The sequence below is a fragment of the Crocodylus porosus genome, unplaced genomic scaffold (assembly GCF_001723895.1).
Source record: "Crocodylus porosus isolate Cpor-Errol unplaced genomic scaffold, CroPor_comp1, whole genome shotgun sequence".
In the NCBI taxonomy this organism is placed as follows: Eukaryota; Metazoa; Chordata; order Crocodylia; family Crocodylidae; genus Crocodylus; species Crocodylus porosus.
In genome coordinates this window covers 75,295,381-75,307,012 of record NW_017728918.1, presented here as the reverse complement: position 1 = coordinate 75,307,012, position 11,632 = coordinate 75,295,381, and the positions used below count along the sequence as shown (strand labels likewise).

At 38.5% G+C, this 11,632-nt stretch overlaps 1 protein-coding gene across 1 annotated transcript in view; it reads right to left on the bottom strand.

Moving 5' to 3' along the window:
* Positions 1-743: 743 nt before the first annotated feature.
* Positions 744-11,632, bottom strand: part of MANEA (mannosidase endo-alpha) — a 29,004-nt gene continuing 18,115 nt past the window's right edge. The window contains exons 4-5 of the mRNA XM_019537771.1: positions 4,227-4,303; positions 744-3,472 (exon numbers count right to left, since the gene is read on the bottom strand). Of these exons, the coding sequence (XP_019393316.1) occupies positions 2,836-3,472; positions 4,227-4,303 (714 nt within the window). The 3' untranslated portion in view covers positions 744-2,835. The remainder of the gene's footprint in view (positions 3,473-4,226; positions 4,304-11,632) is intronic.

The following is an 11,632-nucleotide window of genomic DNA, read 5'->3' as shown; positions in this document are numbered from 1 at the left end:
GTGGGAAAACAGGATGGGACACACTAGGGGAGAGAGGCTGCAGGCAGGCAGCTCCTCCTGGATTGGCTCCAAAGTGGAGCTCGATTCTTTCCCCCACCCAACAGCAAATGTTTGATGGGTTGGGGGGGATTGCTGTAACTCAGCTCTTTCCATGAAGTACTGTGAGTTAGAATGGGGAGCTGTATGTCTGTCAGCACCCTTAAGTCCTTTTGTGGATCTAACCTTAGGAGTCTATACAACATGCAGAACAATGGAGAATCTGCCCCAATTTTATGCAATACTCTTCACCTGGTGTTATGGGTCTAATGCACAGGACAAACTTTGCACCAGTCCACTGAACAGTAAGACTATGCATTGGAATAGTAAGACCAAAATGTTGTCTATGGTGCCACTTAAGATGTATAGGGGTCTCACACATGCAAAGTAGTATATGGTCAGTGCATATCGCTGCTCTCATAATCCTCTGGGTTACAGAACAACTCTGTGGGTCAGTGACAGCCAGCGTAGCTTAGAAAAACTGTGAGGCGACTCCTAAGCTACATCAATGGACTACAACTAGAGCAAAACTAACTGCAGTTGTGAGTCATAAAAATGGTTCCTTTTCAACTCCTTCTCTAAATTGCTCCTGATGGTCCTTGGCTATAGCTGTGAATCTGAACCTGTATGTTTACTGTGATAGCGAAGAATTTACTTCTGTTTAAAATAAATTGGCATTTCCATCCCTGTAATGTTTGGTGTTTAACAACAAAACCATTTTAAGTTGTGATCCTGGATCTATGAAACAATTAGAGCATTCAGCACTCAAAAGCTTCATTTAAACAAAAACAGAATCTTTGAATGGTTACAGTGATAAAAGCTGCCTTTAGCCTACTGAGAGCTGTTGAAAAAGTTTTAAAACCACCCTTCCTTTTTCAGATCAGGTGGTCACTAACAATGATTAGCAGAAATGTTCACTTGAGATTAAATTTAAACATATATTTTAGAAAAAAAATGTAGCCTTTTCTAACCATAAGGTTTCACAATCCTGCCTTCTGATTTCATGGATAGATTAATAGGGGTTTTCATAGGTGCAGTAAAGTCAGTGAGACTTTACAGGTATAACAGTTTCCCCATATTAACCATAGTTCAGGAACAGAGCCTAATATGAACAAAACAAACAAACAAACAAAAATCCAAATATATTATGCCACAGGTTAAGTAGTTGTCAGAGAACCCACAAGTTCTTATAAGACCAAATACTCAACTTCTATTGGTCCAAGGGTACAGACTTTTTTATTCAGTCCTAGATTATTAGACAGAGATGAGCCCAGACTGACTCTCTCAAGGTCTGGCATTTCAGAAATAACAAGAACTACAACTGAATGACTCATGAAATTTGAAGGCTGAGATTCTCAGCTTTCAACCAGTATGAGGCCATGTCTATCAGGTACGTGTACCAAGCTTGACACCAACATCCTCAAGTATGCATGAGGGGCTGACTGATCCACAAATCAGAAACGGTGAATCTGCTTCTGTTTGTTGCTGTGGGCGGGTTAATTAGCATATGGGTAGAATAACTACTCCTGTCACTCAGTAATGGCAATTAGCTTGCTGGATACACAAATGCAGCTACTCTCTTTCTAGTTTAGGAGGCAGCTTGTCTCCAGTAATGCCATGTGTTTGAGGGTGCTGTGGCTGGCATAGTAAATTTATACACAGACCTGGCCATAAGCACTTATTTATAGTTAAGGAGGCTGTGAAATGAAATAAGAATAATAATTTTGCTTTATTTTTGTCTGGTACTCGAATTAAGACATGATTTGTTAAGTGCTTAAGTACGGCAAAAAAGCAACAAAGTCTCTGAAAAGTTGAAACAGCAGATTTCAAAGGGCAACAGACAAATTTGTTCTAATGGCTAGTGTGCTATGTTCTCCTAAAATCATGAAGGAAAGAAAGACCATCTCTGAAAGATGATCTGTTCAATATGTGACATAATATTTAAATCTTTACCCAAACATTAGTTCTTAGTCTGCAATCCGTAAGAAAACAAAACATCTATCAGCGGGGAAAATTTAAAAAAATCTTGGGTAAGATTGATTCTCCCCCAACCCCCAGTGATTCATTATTCTGATACGTCTTTCCTTCGCATCTTTAATTACTGTTCTTTTGTTAATCCTCATCTGGTTTAAAATTTCAGTTACTTTTGTTGACATTTACTATCAACATGACTGTGGACCAGAATCAAAAACACTGATCTGGAGGTAAACTGATAAGCTTTCACTGAATGTCTGAACCTAGAATCTTTAGAAACTATAAATTTCAAAACCAGTTTTGGGTGTTATAATCACAGAAAAGTTAAATGTTTAAAGGGAATATGCATATGGAACAAATGGCAGATAAGGTATATTACATTTTACACAGCAGGCATCTATCTGGCATGAAATTAATGACAAAATTGTAATCAAAGCACTGTCATTTAAAACACAACTATACAGCAGCAAAAGGTAATGAATGCCAGATTTTCTTATTCTACTTGAGTCACCTATGAGTTATTTTAGGCAGACTTCTGTTAGCATTATGTGCATACTATGAATTAGAAAGTATCTAGCTTTTCCCAAAATATCCATTTGCAATATCCTAGAGGCTAAAATGCCGATATTGCTCCTTACTGTTATTTGTAATCCCCAAAGTCTAATAAATGTACAATAATAGTGCATATATTACATTCAAAGGCTAAAACAATTTCTTTGAGTATATCCATGACACGCACATGTTTACTGATTGAATTAGAACTCCCAGCGTAATTTCCATCTCTACGATAGATGTATTGTACTAAGAAACAAGGACCATAGCAGTTCACATGAGCCACTGTTCTTTTTCCTTTCTATATTTCTCAGACCACTTGAGAGTGAGTTCAAGATAAATATTTGGTTTATGGGGTTTATAGTCCAGGTAAACTATCTGTCCAGTCTTTTTGGGAATAGCTTTTTCAATTTGAGTTCCTTCATGCCATTCATTAAAAGAGGTGATGGAAATAATTTCTGGTCGCACCAAAAGGGCTGCATTATATGCAGTTTCATAATATTTCCCATTGACACGATTGCGGGTGTTGTGGTTGTTCCATGGTCGGATACTGGTGTCTACATAACCTGGTCCCACACTTGGAATGAACATTAAGTTGTTACTGTCACAAAAGGATTTTAGACTTGCCCAATTATGGTGAGACGAGCCATAAGAAAAGCCATTGGTGGCAAAGTATGTATAAATTCCATCAAAACCACTTCTGTGGATTTCATGTTTATGTTTTTCTTCTACCAGAAGTGCAATGAACAATCCATCATATGGAGTATTGCGAATGCTTTGTGATCCAGAAACAGTTAACAGATTTGCCCACATTTCAGGTATCGTTACATAAGAATCATAAACATAAAACATGGGAAGCATTCTGCCTGTGCTGGTCTTATGCCTGTAAAAGGCTGGATGTCCTCCATATCTATAAAGGAAGCAAGTAAAAGCATGATTAAATACTGATAAATAATATGCCATTTGGGAGAAAATCCTTGCCAGATTCAGGATTGAAGATTTTTGGTGAATTTTAAAGCTAGGTGCATTTGTTTTGACAACAAGGACATCCACTTATTTTTGACTTGCTATATGCTAGAAGGGTACATATTGAATACTGCAAAGAGCTAATAAATTAATGTTGTAGATTACTTATGTAGTGTCAAGTCTTACAAATAACTATCACTCTTCTCTCAAAGGAAAACACCAACTCAGTGTATCAATGTGAAAGATACCATAAGTGACAGAAATAAACAAAATAACTAGTAGCTCTTCGAATCTCATGCTGGATTAAAGTCATTATTGGTCAGCCTTTAGAATTCTTAGAAAATTCTTTAAGGAAAACCATGTATGAATGGCTTAAATTTTAAATGAAAACAGTTAAAATCATCAGCTTGAGGTGTCAAGAAGTGCATTATAATAATAAATATTAAATGATGTTGTCATTTGTATTTCTATGCATAATTCCTGTCCTAACACTTGATGGATCTTATTAATGGACAGATCTAAAAATGACAGAACTTATTATTCTGAGTTGTCATTACCTTATAAACAAAACAGTCCCTTTAAATTTTCTTCAGTATTCTCACATCAAATTATATGAATCCCAAGTTGCATTATAGTTTCAAAATATTATATGAAACTATTTGTGTCTCCGATAACCCCAAATTTTAGAAAGTACTTACTTGTCTATTATGTACTTGACATTGTTGTACATACTGTGATCATCTCTATCTTTGTAGGGCTCAATATGAAAAGTGACCTATAAGATAAAATGCAACAAATATTTGAAAATACTATGAAATATCATACAGGATCTAGTTTTGTATATTTCTCAAATATTACATCAGTAGCATTATATAAGGAGAAACGATAACAAATTTCATTATGCTAGCCGTGCAATTTACCTAAGACAATTTACCTGGAAAAAAATCTAAGTAGGAATCATCATCTTTGGACCAAGGTTATTTATACCAATTCTACATGATTCAGATAAAAAATGAAATTCCTACTCCATTAGTAGTATTATATAAATTACTACTTTTTTGATCCATAGGCTATTTTGAGTAATAAAATGTTAGTAAAAAAAAGTGTAAAATAGAGGGTATTCTAAGCTAGTTAAATAAACAAAGTTTATCTGTTTACATGTCAAAAACTGATTATAACTGATGAAAAATGTTTATATTCAATTTCTAAACAATATATTCCAGTTGTTGTTGATAATATTTCTCCAAGGAGAGCTTTCAGTAACAAATTAGATTTTAAGATGCAGGATGTGAGAACTTTAGCTTTAATTTAGAATTTAATAGACTCATCAACGGCAATAAACATTTAGGACTAAATCTAATATATTGTATTGCTACTGTTCCAAATTTCAAGCTTGGGGCTTATGAAATGTTTTATGCTATAAAATGTCAGCTCATTTCAAAGTAAAAACTCCATTGTTTTGAACTATCCAATTAAAGAGAAGAGTATATTACATTAATCACTGCTGCTTGTTTTTCAGAAGCAATTTTTAGGCTACAATGCTTTTAATGAAAACAATATTTAGCTATTCACTATAACAATATCAAATTTCATTTCAGTGAGACAATATTATTGTCAGTCACAAAGCAAGTAAAATAAAAACAGACTTAACTGCTAGGTTTGTTAATTTTCCCTCAGCTATCCTATTATTTCATTTTTAACTTCAGTCAAAGAGAAAAAAAGTCATATGCAACTAAAATACTACCATTAACATCTTGGTAAATTCTATATTAAACTTTGCATCTTTCTCTTTAGAGTGAAGGTAGTTTCTTTTCCACGTTGATTTTGAATATATTGATATGTTGATCCTTTTTTAATTATAACCATTTGCTTGCTCATATTTCAAGAATGCTTACAAAGTACAGTACTAAAGATGATATTCACTGTGCTTTGAACAAACATTGTAAACAGACACAGAAAAATTATAGCAATAATACTGAAGGCATATTGCTTGATAGCTTTTCTTTCTAATTTTGTTTCAGTTGCTTTAACAATTGAGGGGAAAATACACTTTATTTTATTCAAGCAAAAAAGAGAATGATATGGAACAGTGGGGCTCAACCTTTCTGCCCAGTGGGCTGGATGGGTGATGCCCAACCCAACTGCAGACTCAATTGCAGCTGGCAGTCCTGATTTGGCACCCAGACCTGGCATGCAGGGCCCCACTTTGCAGCACAGAGGGGAGTGGGGTCAGCTGCACAGGGGGAGGAGGCATAACTCATTCCCAATCCAGTCCCACAGGGAGGAAACAGGGCTTGGCCCTAACCCACTGCACAAGGGTTTGGAATTTAGCAGAGTCAGAGGGTAGTAGTATTAAATTGACACCACTCCCTTGCTGCAAAACGTCCAACCTGCAGGCTATAGGCCATTGCTTCACAGGCTGGATTCAGCTTACAGGCTGTGCACCTTTGGTCTAGATCAGGGGTAGGCAATGTTTTTGGCCAGAGTCCCCAAAAAACTGCAATGTCTATCTTGTAAAATGCCAGACTGCCAGAAAAACAAAATCAGGGTGGGGGGTACATCGTAGGATGCACTGCATATTAATATAGTTAATAAATGAGAATTGTGTTTTTTCCACCCAAACAGTAAATGGCAGGCTTTCTAAAAATTCTAATCCTGGAGACAAGAAATAAAACTTCATATACTACCTTTGTTGTTGTGTATTTTTTTGTTGTTGTTGTTAAGCATGTTGTGATCAGCAAAAGGGAAAAGGGAGGGTACAGGAGGTGATAGAGAGAGAAAGAAGAGAGGAGAGAGAAGGGAGAGAGGATAGGGTGTTACTACTAGGATTTTTTTGGCAGAGCCCTCCAAGGACTGACAGAGCAACTTGTCCAATGTGGTATCAAGTGAACTTTAATAGTAACCCCTAAGCTTTATTACAAGTTTTTCCCCATAATACAACATGGCAAGCAGCTCCTTAGATGTTACAGCAGCGACCTTTGTGGGTACCAGGTTTCAGGTCCCCTACTGGGTGTGTGGGATCTTAGTTTCTGGAATCCCTGCTGTTCAAACAAGAATTCTAAGGCTGCTCCTTTCTCCCCAGGGTGGCAACACAAAACACACACTGTCTCTTTGTTTGTCCACTACTTCTGTAACTTTCTGACCTCAAACTGTGCAATCCCCTGGTCTGTGCCAAGCATTCCTTATATGGTGCACCCATCCCCTGGCACTGTGCCAGACACATTCCTTATATGGAAATTATTGTGCCTTGCTTGCCTAGTGCCCAATCACAGCTCACATCTCCCAGTGCCACAGAGGGTATGTTGTTCAATTTTGTTGCTTAGTTTCAGGAAGGCCTGGACTATGGCCTTAGTATAACTCAGTTTGCCCACTACAGAGGGGAGACGGAGACAGAGAAACAGAGGAGAGAGAGAGAGAAAACGAAGAGAGAAGAGAGAGAAAGAAAAAGCAAATGAGAAAAGAGAGAAAAAGAGGGAGAGAAAGAAAAAAGAGAATGCAGGGATGCTGTCTCTGTTCTGCTGACCTTGCCCTCATGTCTGTGGTGGTGCTGAGAGCTTCACAAAGCTTCACAAACTCAGCCAGGCACTGAGATCTGTGGCTGCTTCAGAGAGCCCAGAGCAGCAACTTAAAGAAATATTTTTTAACCATTTTTCTTGGCACACCTAGATGATCCTGCTTTGAGCAGGGAGGTGGGGGTAGGTGAACTAGATGATCTCCTGAGGTTGCTTCTAACCCTAAATTTTCTATGATTTTATGATTAACGAACATAGCACAAAAGGAAAATACAACTGTTTTAAACTTACTAAGGAAGCTATTATACTTGGGCTAATGAAAAAATTAACAGAAAAGAAACCTAGCAATCAGAGAATATGGATGTAAAAGAGAAGAGAAGCACCCACAATGGAAGAGCTGCTTGATCTTATGCTGGTGTTAAGAGCAAATTCAGGCCTGGATCATGAAACTCTGTTAAGTAGATCAGCAGATGACTGCTACCTGATCCACCCTCTGCAGCGTGATGTCAGCTACCTGCAGCAGCCCTGGAATAGTGTCGTGCACACACCCACATGCCATGTGCAGAGCCTGAGTGAATGGGGTGCACTACCCATATAAAAGGGGACTCTGATTGACAGGTCGGTGTGAGACTGTGGGTGTGTGGTGTGGCTGAACTGAGAGGTCTGCATGAGTTCTGGGGGTGTGGAGAGGGTCTGAGAGACTGGAGGAAGGTGTTTGGTGAGGGAATTGGTGGTTACGTTGCTAGGTTGAGAGACTGGAGCGAGAGTTAAGACAGAGTGACTGGCTTCTTTGGCTGGTGCACTGCAGAGGCATACCATGCTAGATTTCAGTGACCTGTGATGTGCCATTAATTTCCTTCCCCTAATGCAGTGAACTGTCGCTAGAGTTAGATAGGTTTCGCCCCCGGGTTTCTTTGCCTCCATGTGTGCAGCAGCCCTCTACTTCTTATTGTAAGTATCACCCATTCCTTTTTTCCCCACACTCTTGTCCTGGTTGTGGGTTACTCCTCATTTGTGAGGGGAAGGTAACCCACAACCAGGAGGAGTTGCCTGAGGAGCAGACCATGCTCGGGAGACCAGAGGCAGGGACACGAGCCTAATAAAGTTTCCTTGAGTAAATATATTATTGTATTGGTAAGGTTCATTGTGGGAACCGGATGTGTAGATGTGTTACTTGCTTAGCTGTTGTGCGTTGCAATTTAATAAACTGCTTTATTTGTATACCGTTAGCAGTTTTTTTTAATGATTACTAATTAGTGATAGATATGGACAAGGCAAAGACCCACCATATCTTTTTGGGGAGAGATCCAAGAGGAAGCAGCTGTTTGGGCCCACTTTTAAACCAAATTCTAAAGAGCGATCTTTCTCTCTCAACACTGGCAAGAGATACAACTGTTACCAGCAGTGTAACGAAAAAGGAATAAGCAACGCAGCCCAGGAGCTAACTTTATAAACAGCAGTTAAACCAGCAGTACTGAACCTTTTTCAGTCGACATACACCTTGGTCTCACATATCCCCTAGGAGAGATGTATCCCCTCCGGTGTGAGGTCGAGGCATGGAGCAGAAGTAGGATATCTGGTTTCCACATGCATGGGCAATTTCAAATTGTCAAGATGTTTTTTTAGGCCCTTCAACCTGTATTAGACAATGTATGAAATATATCCCACGTATCCCCGATGAGGCTTCACATACCCCCTGAGTGTACATTTACCCCTGGTTCAGAACCTCTGATTTAAACTATCAATAAACCTCCTTTTCCAATTATTCTCAATTGAAATTAGAGCAAAGTCAGGCTCTTGCTTTACAAGAACAAACTTCATAAAGAGGGAAGAGGAGCTTCCCCACCTTGAAGGTAAAGCTTTTAATTATGTGGACTCATAGATGAAACTGGTGTCATATTCTACTTGCAGCAAGAAAACAAATTGGAAAATATAAACCCAGAATTTATCAGAAATGTATTAGAATGTCATATTACAAAATTGTTATTCAGTATATTTTTTCAACGGTGCAGCATTTACTGATTACTATAAGGAATTTCAGTCTCAAATACTTAAGTATTTTAAAATTATAATTGTGAATAATGTTAAACTATTTTTACTGCTTTATTTTGGATAAATGAACATCCATTTCTGCTTGTAGACCATCCTTAACCCCTCAAAAGAGTGAGCCACAACATATCTATTAAGGAGACATGAGATAAGTTTCTGCCATGCTTTCTTCTACTATGATGTCAGCATCTACTAAGGTTGTTTCATGTGAAACACAAATAGTCACAAGGCCCAACATTTATATCATGATCTAAGTTCTCCCCTGGTAACTCTCCTGTATCTTTATATCAAACTCAGATTCCCAATGTTTCAAATTTTGCTGTAGGATAGAAACACTCTGAATTTAAGATTGTTGTTTTGGAATGTAATATTTGAAATATTTTGAATGTTTCCTGAAGCCAAGATTTTCATAGTAAGTGGAATACAGATTGACCTCTGATATTACCTGAAGCAGAATACTTGAGTAAACAATTGCTCCAGCACAATAAACTTCCAGCATGTGTGGGCTGGTAACAACTAATACCAAACTGTAAGACAACTTAAACTCTGCAAGCATAGGTGAGACATGAAACTGGCTGAGGTATTCCTCTGCAACAAATATAGCATACTTCCAGCACTGAAAGCATCTCAGATGTGCATGCAGGTATTTTTAAGATCCACAGTACATTTCCACTACCCCTCATCTTATAAGCCAAGACCTTTATAAAGTTAAAATTTTAATTTGCCTAGAGAAAGAGAATCTAACTTTTATAAAAAAGAAGAATCCTGAATGGATGCATCTTCACAGGTACTGGATTCTCAGTTTTCATTTTTCTTGTAAAAGGTAGCCATATTTTATTTACTCTAAACAAACGGCACAATACGGAATATGGCCAAATTAACAAAGTGGTAGAAACTTCTACCTGTAAATTAATTTTTGAACAAGCATTTCTCAATCTGGAAGCTGCAATAATGCTAGACCATGTACAGACATTCAGTTTCTACATTCAGTCACTGCTCTCCCAGTAGAAACCATGAGTGTACAGATATTCAGGATTTCTTTCCCAAAGCAACACTGGACACTCCAGAAAACACAACCACCCAGGAACAACCAAAGTTAAATGGCTCCCAAGAGAGTTTCTCCAGGAAGACTGTATTCCTGTATGTTTACCTTCCGAGAGAAGCCACAGCACAGCCCTCAGGCTTCCCAATGTGTTTTGATTCCAGCCCCCAGACAGGTCCAGGGAGACAGTGTGTCACTCAGGCTGGATTCTACTGCTCCTGCTGAACAGCGAGCTCCGTCTCAATCCCCAAATTGTGCTGCAAGGGGCCCCAGCCTGTGAAACAATTTCTGGCAGTGAATCAGTGTTGCCCTGTACACTTCTGTCATCTGTCACAAGGCAGATTGGGGGATCTGCAAAGTTGGCCAAGATGTGTGCACAGAGACCCCCTGGCTGTGGAGCACCTCAGCATCTGAATGTCTGTTTAGGGTAAGTTTTTCTACCATAAAAAAAGCCACTAGAATTGCCCTAGATAATTTAAATATGTATACACAGTCCTAATCTGTGTATTTAATTTTTCCTTTTACTGCTACTGAATGTAGTGATTTTTTGTTGCATACTTTCATGAGCCACTCAAGATACAAAGTTAAAAGAAATGGAGAGAGAGTTTTTTGGTAGCATACACTTAAGACTTGATTTTAATTTCATAAGAGAAATGATAGTAGATGAAATTTGAAAGGTCATTTTCCTACTATGACCATTGCTTTTAAGGACACATAGTAGTAGTTGGTATATTACAATTTTCACAGAATGTCAGAGCATTTTATAAACATGCATTATATTTCAATACTTGGCTGAGGTAATTATTGTTTTATTCAACTATAAAACTGATACAGGGACACAGAAGAAGAAGATACAAACAGGAAACAGTAAGTTGACTTGTATACTACAGCAAGTCACTGAGAAACTCAGGAACCCTGACTCCACATCCCCTTCAACACTAGGTTAACACTGACTTCAATCACCCATGAAAATATAACATGAATAGATATTCCATAAACTTGTATTGAATAATAATATTTCACAGATTTCACAGACATTAGGGCTGGAAGGGACCTTGGAAGATCATCAAGTCCAGCCCCCAAAGGGCAGGCAGTAAGTTGGGGTCACAGGATCCCAGCAAGATAAACATCCAATTTTTTCTTGAAGGCATTCAGTGTAGGTGCTTGAACCACCTCCGCTGGCAGGCTGTTCCAGACCTTGGGGGCTCGGACAGTAAAGAAATTCTTCCTTATGTCCAACCTGAAATGGTCTTGCAGGAGTTTATAACCATTCAACCGTGTCATTCCTTGGGGGGCTCTGGAGAACAATCGTTAACTCAGGTACTGGTGGCCACCCCTGATAAACTTATAGGTGGCCATCAGATCGCCCCAAGCCTGCGCTTTTCCAGGCTAAAGAGTCCCATAGCTCTCAGCCTGTAGCTGTAAGGTCTGTTTTCCTGACCTCTGCTCATGCGCGTGGCTCTTCTCTGGACTCTCTCAAGATTCTCCACATCCTTTTTGA